This window comes from Fragaria vesca, linkage group LG4 (assembly GCF_000184155.1).
Source record: "Fragaria vesca subsp. vesca linkage group LG4, FraVesHawaii_1.0, whole genome shotgun sequence".
Lineage (NCBI taxonomy): Eukaryota > Viridiplantae > Streptophyta > Magnoliopsida > Rosales > Rosaceae > Fragaria > Fragaria vesca.
Window position 1 is genome coordinate 17,402,568 of NC_020494.1, and position 15,660 is coordinate 17,418,227.

The 15,660-nt window shown below is 38.2% G+C and overlaps 3 protein-coding genes across 3 annotated transcripts; 1 reads left to right on the forward strand and 2 right to left on the reverse strand.

The window, feature by feature from the left end:
• Positions 1-6,251: 6,251 nt before the first annotated feature.
• On the reverse strand, positions 6,252-9,386 carry LOC101314177 (14-3-3-like protein GF14 iota-like). Its single transcript, XM_004298333.1, has 7 exons — positions 9,311-9,386; positions 8,725-9,031; positions 8,508-8,595; positions 8,299-8,408; positions 8,054-8,202; positions 7,814-7,869; positions 6,252-6,299 (listed from the first exon to the last, which is right to left on the reverse strand). Exons 1-7 carry the CDS (start codon positions 9,384-9,386, stop codon positions 6,252-6,254), a joined length of 834 nt encoding a protein of 277 aa, XP_004298381.1.
• A 981-nt stretch (positions 9,387-10,367) lies between these two features.
• On the forward strand, positions 10,368-12,018 carry LOC101314460 (putative pentatricopeptide repeat-containing protein At1g26500-like). Its single transcript, XM_004298334.1, has one exon. It carries the CDS (start codon positions 10,368-10,370, stop codon positions 11,880-11,882), a length of 1,515 nt encoding a protein of 504 aa, XP_004298382.1. The 3' UTR covers positions 11,883-12,018.
• A 1,392-nt stretch (positions 12,019-13,410) lies between these two features.
• On the reverse strand, positions 13,411-14,553 carry LOC101314748 (putative F-box protein At3g25750-like). Its single transcript, XM_004298335.1, has one exon. It carries the CDS (start codon positions 14,551-14,553, stop codon positions 13,411-13,413), a length of 1,143 nt encoding a protein of 380 aa, XP_004298383.1.
• Positions 14,554-15,660: the final 1,107 nt, after the last annotated feature.

Sequence of the window (15,660 nt, forward strand, 5' to 3'; positions counted from 1 at the left end):
CGTTCTTAGGAGACAAAATCGAAATATTTCGTCTCCTAAGAATAACTTAGGAGACGGAAACTGTTTTGTCGCTTAAGTAGAAAATTTCGTCGCTTAAGTAGAAAATTCCGTCGCTAAAGTACCACTTAGGAGACAGAATTTTTTAATTCCATCACCTAAGTGCTATTTTTCAGTATTGCGTGCCAGGCGATTTCATCATCAGGTACCTCAACATCAAGTTTGCATATACATACATTCATGTGTTTTAGGATATTTCGTTATGTGTGCTTTGCCTAATGCTACTAGGATAATGAATCTATATTTCGCATAGCGATAGGTTTACAGAGAATATGATTAAATTTTCCTTCTCTATAGCGGAATGGTACTCTATAATCTCCTATATAAAAGGCACCTATCAATGAATAAGATATATCTGTTTCACGATTCTCTATTCTCTTGTTATTTCTTATTCTCTCAATAATTCACCCTTAAACACATTATCGTGCACTTTATTCAAACCCTGAGCTAATAATCAAGAAAAGACCCTAACTGATTCTTCTCCGAAAAAACCTCAAGCCCTCCTCAGCTCCACTGTCACTCGCCGGCCGCCACTTCCCGGCCGTCCCACTGCCGACTCCGACCGCAATTTCCGGCCATATCTCCGACCGGAAATTAGTTTAATCTTCAATTAGTTTTATTGTTTATTTATATATATTATATATGGTTTATATGACTAACAATATGCTTTATTTTTCATGAAATTATCGTGCGACGAATTGGAATGAAATTACGCGAGCAACTTCACCGCACGCACGTGAAATTAAGCATGAAAATTGCAAAGCAGCTCATATAAACGCAGTTTATTTGGCAAACTAACAAGTAAGTTTTCAAAGTTTAGTAATTTTAAATTCCAATAACTCAGAGGGATAAAGTATCTTCCCCCTTCTCCATCTCCATTCTATAAAGTTATTACCCCTACGTTATCAAACTAATTTCCGTCTTGTATAAGACGTTGAAGACTTGAAATACCACATCTTTGATATGTAAACACGTCACTTTTAGCAAAGGCAAAAGCCTACCATTTCGAAATTTTCATACAACTTTGTCAACTCATACCATTTAATTCCATGTTAAAAAAATACATATTTCTAATATTCCAAGTTTCCAAAAATTCATACAAACTTGGACACAAAATAACATTAAGCATGCTCAGTACTATTTAGTCTAATAAGTGGAAGGTTGTGCATTCGACTCATGCAGTTGTAATTTACCTGATAAAAAAGAATAATAACATTAAGCATTAATAGCAATTCAAATTTTCAAACTTAGCAAGGTATTGACAAATATAAAGTAAACTATTGCAAGTCTCAACAATAGCAAACTATTGCAACTCCCCGTTTTATGTTTTATCTTTTCATTACCCTAACAATCTAACGGCCTACAATAGATCTAGTTCAATCAAGCTGTTATTCAAATTTTTGCAGTTTTTTAAGATCCGGTATGAATCCAAACTTCTTTAAATAGATCGGATACAGTAAAAACTGTATTTTAATAATTAGAATCCAATCCAAATCGCCTTATTAAGATCGGATCAGACCAGACCGACTCGAAACCGGACCAATTACAAAGCCTATTTTCGGGACACATCTGGCTACATGAGATGTGTATGGGGGCAAGATAAAATTTGGGAAAATGATAAAATTGAAATAAAAATAATTACCAGGGGAAAATGGGAAATAGACAAAGTCAACAAAACATGACGAGACAGCGGAGAAACCAAACTGGAACAAAAGGAGCGGTGGTAGTAGTCCGTGGCCAACAAAACAAAATTGCATTTAGTTTGTCTTTCGTATTGTCCAATACCATATCATGATCCTAATCGATGCACTATTGACATAACTTTCAGTTAGCCTCTGGCTCAAGGATCTCTAACTCAGCCTCCACCACGGCAATGAGCTTGAGGTCTAGGATGTAAGAAATTTGAGGTATGGTAATTGCATTTCGCCTCCAGACTATTCCACCCTGTAAAAATAAAAAACATTTATTTGTTAACATGCTTTATTAACTTTTTATTAGATATATAGGACATATGGAATCTTATTTGAATGTCAGCATTTAAACTTATTTGAACACAAGTTAGAGTACGTTTATAGAGTAAGACATATCTTGAGTTGGTGGAAATGGATATATGAACAGAGATAGGACTGTTAGAATGAAAATATAGAGGTAAGAAGAGTAAAGGGAAGAGATGGCAGAAGAGAATACATGATTAGGAAGAAGTACTAGTTTCAGAAGTATTTTTGGGATTCAAAGGTAATCCTAACATCTATTTGTGTTTATATTAAACTTTGTTCTTACGTTTAGTTCAGTTCTAGTCTAACTTGGCTTAAGTTTCTGTTCAGTTAAGAGCCTAAATGTTTTCCAAACAGAAGTTAAGCATAGAATCTGCATCAAGTAATTTTTGCAAGTCAGTATTTTGAGTTTTGGACCAAGTAATCTTTTTATTAAAAGCTATACATTTTGGTTCGGTATCTGGAGTTGGTGTCTTCACCAAAGTTTTAATGGACATCTTAAAGATCAATACTTACATTAGAATTGAGTCTGCTGCAGATTGATTTAACTTGACTCAGGTTTTTTGCCGCCATCTGTTTTGCTGCACATATGGTGTTATATTCTTCTATAATCTCAGTAGCTGTTGCATTCCATTTATTTTCATTGACAAATTTCAGTATGACTAAATCGAGCACCTGTAAAAAGAAAAAAAAAAAAAAAGGGGAAAGAAGTAAAGCCTTAGCCTTAGCTAGAAAGGTTGTTGTTTGAACCAGTTTTGCCAATCAGATTTGTCCGACTACTAATTTTGAAATCAGTCCAAGTAGACGAGGTACCTAAAAGTGAATGACTTGCAAGTTGTGATAGTCCTTATACAACACATGTAAAGGGATAGCTAGCTCTACTTAAAAGCATAGATTTTTTGGTGATTCTAGTGGGTACGTAATTCCCACCAGAAGAAGAGTTGGTTCCCCGTTAATGTAGTGACTGGCATTTCAATGAAAATAAAACCGAGGCATGGATGAAGATTCTAAGGTTGTTGATTGGTTTTGTTCTTCAATTTTCCCGTTAAACTTAATTATTAAGAAGAGCCCTAGTTTATTCGTATACCTAGCTAGTAAGGCTACGTGTCCCAACATAGAAAACCATTAGCTTGCTTTTGTTTTGTTAGCATCTGATGGGGCACAAAATCATAGGATGATATGGTTCACACCGACACATATATAAGATCAATAGTGATTGTACAATACAGAATCCAAATGTTTTGTTTTGTTACTGTAGGATGCTTTTACAGTGCAGTTTTACTATTCTCGTATAGTGAGTTATAGGGCTGGTGTAGAGCTTTTGATCCTAAGAATCAAAGAGCTGTTATATAGAATTTTCTGTTATAGACTCCCTTTTCTTGTAGTTTACCTGCGAGGATGTTTGTTTGTTATGGTGTATAGCTTTGTCCTCTTGCACTTTGTTGAGAACTTCATCCATCACTTGTACTGGTATTGGAACCTGTAAGTTTGGAAAATGATTTAGTAATGTAAAAAAAAAAATTTATAATAGGAAAAATTTATTATATGCGTAAAATAAATCATAATATGTAAGAAAAATTATTACCATGTTTTCGCCATGAACCAGTGGCTCTCCAAGTTGAATTCCAAATCGTTCAATTGCCATACTAATAAATAGAAGAGAAAAATATTAATTTTTCAAGCATTTACAGAACATATCATAGATTATGTGAACATGTGATTGAAAATCGTGATAAGGCTTTTGTTGAGCATTTTAGGTACTAATTCTTCTCTCTCCAATCGTTTTGAGAATTCTAATTTGGAGTTCTAACAAGTCTCTCACTGGTTTATTGCAGGTATCAAAAGAGGAAACGGTTATAGGGAAATGGTTTATCCCAGATGAATTTATAACTGACGACAGCTTATGTTCTAGTGTTCTACTTATGTACTTGTGTTAAATTCATTACTTGGATAAGTTATGTTCTGTAATTGTAAGAGCTGGTATTTAAGAATGCCTTTATTTAAGTTGCTTTGTTGCTCCTATAAAATCAACATTATACTTGCGTATGTGAGGAAAGCAATGAACCTAGCCACACATGCTCCTAAAGGCCCAATGTCTGGAGGATGTATGTCAGCCTCTGAGCATGTCGTTGACGATCTCAAAAATTTGGTTTTCCATGTATGGTAGAATACGCAAGTGCTCGGTAAGAATGTTCATGTCAAACTCATCCACATTCCAACGAGTACCTGCATTACCATTACCATTATCAAAATTTTCAACTGCACTTCTAGCCAGGCCCGGATCTGAGATTTTGAGGTCTGAGTCGAAATTTCAAAGCTGGCCCTTTAAATTATAGTTTAATTCTAAATTTTTTAATTATATATATATATGAAGATATTTCAGAAACTGAAACTATGAACTCAAAATCTAATTATAGAACATCATATCCAAAATGTTCTGATGATTATATTTTAAGAATTTTATTTACATTATGAAACCTATTTTAAGCTCTTACCTTTTCTTTTTCTTTTTTTTCAAAAAAACTTACCTTATTTTGTTTTGGGTACAATTTCGAGTAGAAATTAAATTAAATGTTAACACTAATTACGATAAGAACATGTTTGATCCTCTTGTTTTGGCCCCTTAATTACAGTCAGTACCATTATTTTCCTCTAATTGTGTTTAGAAATGGAGCTGTGACATTAATTGTCATTTCCATTAATTATTTAACTATATTTGATCATAAAATGAGCTTTATTTTTTTCTTTTAGGGCCCCTAAGATCTTTGGGCCCTGAGTCGATGGGCTCCTAGGACTCCTATCAAGTCCGGGCTTGCTTCTAGCTTTACTCATCTAAAAGAAAAGAAAGTTCTCCAATTGCAACGTCTGCAAACAATACATCAAGATAAACTTGTACAGTTTCGAACCTAAAAGCTCACGCACATGAAACAATGATAAACTATAATTCATATGTTTTCCAGTTTTAGTGCTTACCAATCAATGTGAGCTCAACCATGTCTGTCAAGTCGATGAGCTTGCCAAACTCGACAATCCATGCCTCATCCTGGAGGCACTTGTCCATATGATCTGCTACTACGTACAATCATGTAATAGAACCTTCTAAATCAACATATGCATGCGTAGAGGATAAAACTCAGTAAGAATTTGCTTACATCATGTAGCTCTGTGTCTGGCAGGAAACATGTGCTTGAACGGCGTGGAACGCTCCATCATCTCCATCTCCTATATGTATGCCCATCTCGGTGGCAATGGCAGAGAATAGGCGACCGGGAGTGACAACATATAGGAGATCTATCTCCACAATGGCTAAGGTGCAATGCTCAGCAACCTGATCTAATGCCGTTAGAGCATGGAGCTGGGTAATGACTGCATCAATGCACCTGGTCTTCCCTGATCCATTGTCACGATGGATAATGAGGGCGCCAGAGATCCATTGAGTCAACCTCTCAAAGCAAAAATCTCTAATCGCGGTCACCTGAACACCACGAGCTTCAGGCAAACCCATGCCAACGGCTCCAAGTTCTCGAAAACTTGCTCAAATTTGAGCTGCAATTAAAAATTCTGGTTTCAAAATTATACCAGCATTCATCAAAACTCAAACCAGAATCATACAAATCGTATGGTGTCTACGATCATCAACTAACGAATCTAACTTCTTAACTAATGAAATCAGGCTTCTATCTTAGCAAAAACAGACATTTTCTTCTTCAACCTTAGGTCCACACCTCCTGTGTCGGTACCATATAGAATTAGTTTTTTTGGGTTTCAATTTTGTTAACGGATTAGTATATATGTATGATAATGTGACGTGGATGACTAGATTAAAATATTGCATATTAGTTGCTCGGTTCACTTGCACCTTGGCTCCAAGTTCTTGAAAACTTGCTCACATTTGAGCTGCAATTAAAAAATTCCGGTTTCAAAATTATACCAGCATTCATCAAAACTCGAACTAGAATCATACAAATCCTATATTGTCTACGATCATCAACTAACGAATCTAACTTCTTAACTAATGAAATTGAGCTTCTATCTTAGTAAAAACAAACATTTTCTTCTTCGACCTTAGGTCCACACCTCCTGTGTCGGTACCATATAGAATTAGTTTTTTTTGTTTCAATTTTGTTAACGGAATAGTATATATGTATGATAGTGTGACGTGGATGACTGGATCAAAATATTGCATATTAGTTGCTCGGTTCACTTGCATCTTGGCTCCAAGTTCTCGAAAACTTGCTCAAATTTGAGCTACAATTAAAAAATTCCGGTTTCAAAATTATACCAACATTCATCAAAACTCGAACCAGAATCATACAAATCCTATGGTGTCTACGATTATCAACTAACGAATCTAACTTCTTAACTAAAGAAATCGAGCCTCTCTTAGTAAAAACAGACATTTTCTTCTTCGACCTTAGGTCCACACTTTCTGTGTCGGTACCGTATAGAATTAGTTTTTTGGGTTTCAATTTTGTTAACGGATTAGTATATATGTATATAGTGTGACGTGGATGACTGGATCAAAATATTGCATATTCGTTGCTCTGTTCACTTGCACCTTGGCTCCAAGTTCTCGAAAACTTGCTCAAATTTGAGTTGTAATTAAAAAATTATACCAGCATTCATCAAAACTCAAACCAGAATCATACAAATTCTTTGGTGTCTACGATCATCAACTAACGAATCTAACTTCTTAACTAATGAAATCGAGCTTCTATCTTAGCAAAAACAGACATTTTCTTCTTCGACCTTAGGTCCACACTTTCTGTGTCGGTACCATATAGAATTAGTTTTTTTGGGTTTCAATTTTGTTAACGGATTAGTATATATGTATGATAGTGTGACGTGGATGACTGGATCAAAATATTGCATATTAGTTGCTCGGTTCACTTGCATCTTCTCGGAAACTTGCTCAAATTTGAGCTGCAATTAAAAAATTCCGGTTTCAAAATTATACCAGCATTCATCAAAACTCGAACCAGAATCATACAAATCCTATGGTGTCTACGATCATCAACTAACGAATCTAACTTCTTAACTAATGAAATCGAGCTTCTATCTTAGCAAAAACAGACATTTTCTTCTTCGACCTTAGGTTCACACCTCCTGTGTCGGTACCATATAGAATTAGTTTTTTAGGTTTCAATTTTGTTAATGGATTAGTATATATGTATGATAATATGACATGGATGACGTACTGGATCAAAATATTGCATATTAGTTGCTCGGTTCATTTGCACTTTGGTGAGTAGAAGAATTTTCGAATAACTACTTTTGGCTACTTCTTAAGATAGTGGAAGAAAGTATTTGGCACAAGTTCTTTCAAATCAACTTGTAAGTGTATGAACCTTGGGGATGGCGCGCTAGAAGAGGTGACAAACAAGAAATCCATAGCATCCATTACTTAACATAAGTTTACATAAAAGAGAGCATAAAGCGAAAACAAACAACTGATAGTATATCAAAAAACAAAGTGCAACTGCAGACAATTGATCAAAATCCTATCTCCTTTGGTAGCTAAAAGGATGAATATATATCATAAAATGAAATGTCTACGTCCTTCAGTCAATCCCCTCGTGAAAACGGAGTGAGAAAAAGCTTAAAGGAAGGTCGCCTCTTGCCAAAGTCGGATTGGCGTGTACCGGGCTAATTCAGGTACCTCAAGTCCTCAACATCAAGTCTGCAAATACCAACATGTTTAGGGGTTGGTGAAGGGTAATAAGTATTAGCAAAACCCTTCAAGAGAAAGGTTAAGAACATACCGCAGCAGAATTAGGCTCGGTAGATTTGCTTTCTTCGGCTTTAAAATTGTCATCACCTGTACAAAAGTATTTACATGTCACAAGTCTCTTCTATATATCTGGAATCTGATTTATGTTTCACAGCTGATAGAGAGAAGAGTCTTCCTCGATCGTACAAGAAGTTTAAAATGGATGAGAATTAGGAAAGAAGGAAAGGCTAATCTTTGTTTCTGGTTACCAACTACATGCACTAGACTATACCTCCATCTTCAGGCAAATCAGAGGTCCAGAGAGTGAGGTTGTCTCTCAACAATTGCATGATAAGGGTGCTGTCCTTGTATGACTCCTCACTCAAGGTGTCCAACTCTGCAATTGCCTCATCAAAAGCTTGTTTAGCCAAATGACAAGCCCTAAAGGTTACAATAACAAACATCATATCAGGAACTAACTATTCGATCAGACGAAGAACAAGAAAAGATGGCAACATACGTCACGTAATAATATACCTCTCAGGAGAATTCATAATCTCATAGTAGAAGACAGAAAAGTTGAGAGCTAGACCAAGACGGATTGGGTGGGTCGATGGTAGATCTGTGTTTGCAGTGGCTGAAGCAGCCTGACATGGGAGAGCCCACCAAGTCATAGTTAGGTCAAAGAGTGACATATATGTTAGTTTTGATGAAGCATTCATATAAGAGTGGTGGAGTTAACATGCCTCATATCCCTTGAGTGACTGTTCAGCTGCCTCTTTTCTGTCCTGTTCAGTCTTGAACTCAGCAAGGTACCGGTAATAGTCACCTTTCCTAAAACACGAATGCTATAACCCATTAGTCTGAACAACACTATTGATTCCAAATAGTATCACAGAACAACAGATCGAACGCGTAATGTTTATCTTCTGTTTGATTGAGATGGTTAGATAAGTGACTCACATCTTGTAATAGAAAACAGTGGCCTCTCCGGAGCTGGAAGAGGGAATGAGGTGCTTGTCAATGATAGTGAGAATGTCACTGCAAATCTTGGAGAGTTCCTCCTCCACCTTCTGGCGGTAACTCTTGATCAGTTTGACATTGTGCTCATTCCCCTTAGACTCTTCCTTTTGCTCAATCGAAGACATAATGCGCCACGAGGCCCTTCGAGCACCTATCACATTTTTGTATCCCACAGACAGAAGATTCCTCTCCTCCACAGTCAGCTCAAGATCAAGTTTCGCAACTTTCTTCATACACTCTACCATTTCTGCCCCATTAATCAAATACAAACAATAGTCAATGACTCGTTTCCGATCACTACGTACTTTTAAGAAATTATTATTCAGCAGATTCAGTTCTCCTTATATCAGTTTAGACTTCAAACCCTAATCAACTTCAGACCCTAGCCTACGTCTCTAACACTGTAGTATCAGATATGTATAATGCTGAAGCTCTCAACAACATCAATGAAGAAATATATGACAGTTTTGACAAACACAAACATAAATCAGAAGACGAATACTAGATCAGAGTGTGAATGAGTGACCTTCGTAGCGTTCAGCCTGCTCGGCGAGCTTGGCCATGTAAACCTGGGTCTCTCTCTCCTTCTCGGGCGACGACATCGTTGCAGAGGAAAGAAGATGATCAGAGAGGAAATGAGTGCGGGGTGTAGGGGGTTTAATTGGAGGAGGAAGACGATGTGATCAATAGGTACAACTGAAATAGAGGAGGAGTTTGAGGGTGGCCTTAAATAAGAAAACGACCCGGCGTTAAAGTTCGAGCAAGTCGCGGGGTGACCATGACCGGATCCGGACCGTCCCTTCTTATTTTTTAAAGAGGAAGGGCGCAATTTGTGACTTTGTGTGACAGGAGAGCCCTTTGAATACTTGCCCTTCTATCGGAGCCATTTTTGAGGTTTTTGAAAACTTTAATCTTTTTCCATTTTCATATTTTCATTTAATCACTACACGAAATTATAGAGATATCTATTTCATTTCTTCATTGGCCAAAAAGATTAATTTTGGTGTGAGAGAGTTGAATAAGAAAGCAAGTTTCATCCAAATATAATAGATGTAAAGACTGATATGATGCCTCAATGTGACTTTAGAGTTTAGAGTAAACAAGTCATCTCAGTTAAGTTACCAATTTAGTAACACACTATCAGTATCCGAACCGAGATCCACGAGAGTCTTCTAACAAAAGCCAAACTACACTTTCGCCACAGATGCATAAACCAAAAAACCATTTAAACATGTTGGCTATAAACTTGTGGGAGTTGGAACTCAAACTCTAAACATAACGGTGTCATAGTAGACAGCTTGACTAACTTTATCACACCAAATGATTGCATAACATTTTGACACGATTTATTGTACACAACATTTTCATAAACACGAGTAAGATCTATGCGTATAAACTAATGAAAGTATAGGAAACGCAAGTGTTTCCCTTGGTACCATACCATTATTCATATTTTCATGGATCATGGTTAAGAAATAGTGAAGGCATTTTCAAATAAATTGTATACAATTCACAAGATTTTGGGTAAGAAAGGCATTTCATTTTTCCATATAAATAGCTAATTACACAAGTCAGAATGCAAAATGATAGCGAGACAAAGACAAACCCTCACAAAACCCCTGCAAAACCTCCTCCTCCGCTTCCTCACAACCGAGTCGACTCCTCCCCGACTCGCCAACCCACCGTCCCCAGTCGACCCGGCCCACCTCCTCCGCGTCTGTACCATCCTCTACCAACAACAGAACTCGCCGGAGCCGCGCCTCCACTCCAATCTCAACTCACTCAGCTTCAACCTCACCCACGAGTTCTTCCTCCAAGTCTGCAACAACTTCCCTCTCTCATGGCGTCCCGTCTATCTCTTCTACCAGTACACCCAGCAGGCCAACCCCACTTTCGCCCACACCGCAGTTTCGCTGAACAAAATGCTCGACGTCGTCGGAAAGTCCCGGAACATCGATCTGTTCTGGGAGTTGATCAATGAGATGGGACGGCGTCGTTTGGTTAATCATGCCACCTTCATCATTGCGTTGAAAACTCTTGCTAAGGCTAGAGAGTTGAAGAAATGCGTGGAGTTTTTTCATGTCATGAGTAGTCGTGGAATCGAGTGTGATAAGGAGATTTTGAACAAGGTGGTTAAGAGTCTTTGTGGGTTGAGACTTGTGGAGGAGGCTAAGTTTGTGGTGTTTAAGTTGAAGGAGATGATTGGGGTTGATGGGGTTACTTATAAGTGTTTGATTGATGGGTTTTGTGATGTGGGGGACCTGGTTGAGGCTTCCAAGATTTGGAACTTGATGGTGGATGAAGGGTTTGATCCTTGTGTTGGTGCTGTTGAGAAGATGATGGAGACTCTTTTTAAAACGAATCGGGATGTCGAGGCCATGACGCTGTTTCAGATGATGAGGGTGAAGAGGATGGGGGACTTGGGGCTTTCGAGTTATAGGCTTGTGATTGAGTGGATGTGTAAGAAGGGGAAGGTTGAGAATGCACGTGTTGTGTTTGATGAAATGCGCGAGAGAGGGATTGAGGCGGATAGCTTGACGTTGGGGGCACTGGTTTATGGTCTTTTGGCGAGGAGGAGAGTCAACGAGGCTTATGGGATTGTGGAAGGGATTGAGAAGCCGGATATCAGTGTGTACCATGGGTTGATGAAGGGGCTGTTGAGGTTGAAAAGGCCAGGGGAAGCGACGCAAGTGTTTAGGGAGATGATCAAGAGGGGGCGTGAGCCTAACATGCACACATATGTCATGTTATTGCAGGGGCATATGGGAAAGAGAGGGAGGAAGGGGAAGGATCCGCTTGTGAATTTCGACACTATTTTCGTTGGGGGTTTGGTTAAGGCAGGGAAGTCATTGGAAGCCACCAAGTATGTGGAGAGAGCGACAAAAAGAGGGCTTGAGGTACCTAGATTCAATTATAACCAGTTTTTGCATTACTACTCTAATGAGGAAGGGGTGGCAATGTTTGAGGAGGTGGGGAAGAAATTAAGGGAGGCCGGGATGGTTGATTTGGCGGATATTTTCCAGAGATATGGGGAGAAAATGGCGATGAGAGATAGAAGAAGAAACAGAGTGGTCGAGCCATTAGTAGAGGGTTCATAACCTCATGTATTAGGCTGTAGATTAAAACAAAATGACTTTCGTGTTTTCATTCTCATCTGTAATCTTACTGATGAACTTACAAGAACAGTGCCTCTGCATATAATTTCACATAATTTGGGAACATTCTTGAAAAAGAGTAGTGTAAGACATGAAAATCTAGTTGCAGAAGAAAAGCACCATAACAGAACAGCTTGTAAATGAACTAAGAGCTAGCAGAGGCCCTTAAACTGCGGTGTAATCCAGAGGCCGGGTGGAATTTGACTGTACGAAGAAGGATATGGGTAGTATTTTGCAGAATCGGTTCCCAACTCTACATCGAAAATTCTCATAACAAATGTGTCCGAATCCCCAGTGTAGTATATGCTTTGTAGCAGAAAGAGAGATAGAATTATTTTTGCCAAGGAATAAAGCCTCATCTCCTATAGTTTCTACCTCAACATGCTTCACCATTGAACCATCTGCATCGCTGAACACCACCTTGTATACCTTGAATGTCTCTCCACATGTTAGTACGTGCCATAGGTCTCCCTTGGTTGATTCCACAATATGTGCCTGATACTTATCAAATGGATTACTTATATGAGGCCTGAATTCCCGAAGTCTAGAGTAGATAACACACATTGACAGAATACTTCCCTTAACTGATACCATGTAGATTTTGTTTATGAAATATAGCATCACTAAGATCGTATCCTATGTGGAAGTGACTCCAATCTTCCTCTCCTCTAAGAACAGCCAACTTTTCCGAATTGTAGATTGCTACAACCATATAACTTGTCTGATTCAAAGCAGGATCGGCAGAAAGGATGACCTTTGGGACTACTCCATGCAAATGAGGGAGATGAATGGGCGCCATTGCTTGTGCAAAAGGGTTCACTAGAGTTATGTCCATACTACTTTCGTCTACTATGGCCAACCAACCATGGCTAGAGCCACAAAACCTCTTTGATTTGCAAGGAAGCTGAAACTTTTTAATGTACCTTTTCTCTTCGGACACTGCGCAGCACTGAAGAGGGTCCTGCAGAAGTCATGAGCATAGGAAGTACATTGCTCCAGCGCTGCGTCGCAAAATTTTATTGTTTTGCAAGAGACTGCCATTGCTTGCAGACAACAGCACAACGAACATGGTCGATCAATAGGTTCCAACAACTTGTCCAGAACCATAAAGAGAAGATCAGGCCATGCTGTTACGTAGCTATTAAAGGTAGCTGAAGCATGCTCGTTCAATTTTTTCAATTCGGTCATGTCTCTCCAATGTTGCTCTTAGATGAGGGACAAGAGCAAACACAATCCTATACGAACAAGGAATATATAGGTCACCTAAGCTGTTAGTTAGAGTCTATCTGGGAAAGGTATTCCCACCAGAAGAAGAGGAAGACCGAGAGTGCCAAAACTTCAATAGTTTACCTGTCAATAATTTCATTGTAACATATGAAAACCTAGCTTGTCACCAAAGAAAATATGAATATCTAGCTACATAACAAATGTGTCATATAATAGTACAGCTTGTAAATAAACTAGCTAGGAGTTAGCAGAGGCCCTTAAATGGTGGCGTAATCCAGAGTCCGGGTGGCTTTTGGCCATAATTTGGATCGCAAGCTGCACAAGCAGTTCCCAACTGATCTACATCGTAAATTGTCATAACAGATTCCAAATCTCCAGTGAAGTATATGGAATTTGGCAGGCACCATGGAAGCTTTGAAGCCGAAACAGATACTGAATAATTTTTGCCAAGGAACAAAGCCTCATCTCCTATGCTTTCTACCTCAACATGCTTTACCATGCAACCATCTGTATCGCTGAACTCAACCTCGTCTACCCTAAATCCATCTTCGAAAAGTATACTGCCATCAAATTGTGTTTCTCCTATGTTACGTCTTTGTACGTGCCATAGGTGTCCCTTGGTTGATTCCACGAGATAGGCCTCATCACATTCCCTAAATCTAAATTTCCTACTGCGAGTCATGAACACCCGAACATCCAGTGATTCTTGAGAATGTGAAGAGTTGATAACACAGTTGTTAACATTGATTGACACAATCTTTCCACAAACTGATACTGCGTAGATCTGGCCTTTATAAATTATAACATCAGTAAGACTGTCAAATAGTTTGTCTGGTAGTCTGATGCAATTCCAATCTTCCTCTCCTCCTCTAAGAACAGCTAACTTTGTCGAATTGTAGATTGCTACAACCATATAACTTGTTGGATTCAAAGCAGGATCGGCAGAAAGGATGACCTTTGAGACGTTCTCCTTAAAATGAGGGAGATTAATGGGCACCATTGCTTGTGCAAAGGGGTTCACAAGAGTTATGTCCTGACTAGTTTTGTCTACTATGGCCAACCAACCATGGCTAGAGCCACAAATCCTGTTATGTTTGTTCGGAAGCTGAACATTTTTAATGTAGCTTTTTCCTTCGGAAACACTGAACATCGATGTAGATGATCTGCCGGAAATCATGAGCATAGGAGCTACCCTGCTCCATCGCTGCGTCGCAAGATTATATTCTTTTCCAAGAGATTGCCATTGCTTGCAGACGGCAGCACAACGGACATGGTCGATGGGTTCCAACAACTTGTCCAAAACCAAAAAGAGAAGATCAGGCCATGCTGATAAGTAGCTACTGAAGGTAGCTGAAGCGTGCTTGTTCAATTTTTTTATTCTGGTCATGTCTCGCCAGTGTTGCTCTTAGATGAGGGGATAAGTAAAACAAGAAGTAGCCGTTTTATAAAGAAATAACTCAAACACAATAGTTGATAAAAAAAAAACTCAAACACAATCCTATAGGAACAAGGAAAACACTAATAATTGTTATATTGTTAACCAAGGAAAACACTAAAGTATCTAATTTGGAGACTATCTAAGAGAGAATTAAGCACAGTTCTCTTTGTAATTTATCACTCTAGTTAATTTGAGAAGAGACCAATGGTTATATTGTTAGAGCATCTCCAACAGTTTCCTCAAAATTTCTCTATAATGGGAAAGGAAAAGTCAATGTTTCAAGCAATTTTTTTTTTCTCAAACTCCAACATATTCCCCAATTTGGAGATTTCTTGATCATTCCCTAAATTCTTCTATAAAATTATAGAGTTTGCTGCAAATATGGAGAATTTGAGTTTCTCTCTCCTCACATTTCCCATTTTGAAGAAAGTTTTAAGGAATAATCTGTTAGAGAAAAACACCCAAAATCTTCTTCAAAATAGAGAAAATCGAGAAAATGGGGAAGCTGTTGGAGATGCTCTTAAGGGGTAAGGCTAGGGTGTGTTAATGCATGTCATGCATCAACTATGTCATAAAGTTGTAAAATGAGATGCATTAACACACCCTACTCTTACCCTTAATGCAAAATTCTACAATGAGTTGATACATGACATGCATTAACTCATTGTAAAATTTTACATTAACTCATTGTAGAATTTTCCATTGTTAAGTAGGTATTGAAGGTAGCTGAAGCGTCAAGCATGCTCATTCAATTTTTTCCACTTGGTCATGTCTCGCCGGTGTTGCTCTTAATTGAGGGACAAGAAAACAAGATTATAAAGAACAAACACAATCCTATATGAACAAAGAATATGTATATATATACGAATTTTCTCAGCTGCGGACGTCCGCACCAATTTTTTGGTGCGGATTTCCATTTTTGCACCACTTTTCGATCGAATTTCCTCATCTCCACCGTTTAGTATCTAGGTAATATTGTGTAGATCATCTCTGCAAAATTTCAGCCAATTTGGTGATCGTTAAGGCCCTCAAACTCGAAAAACAAATGGACGGACT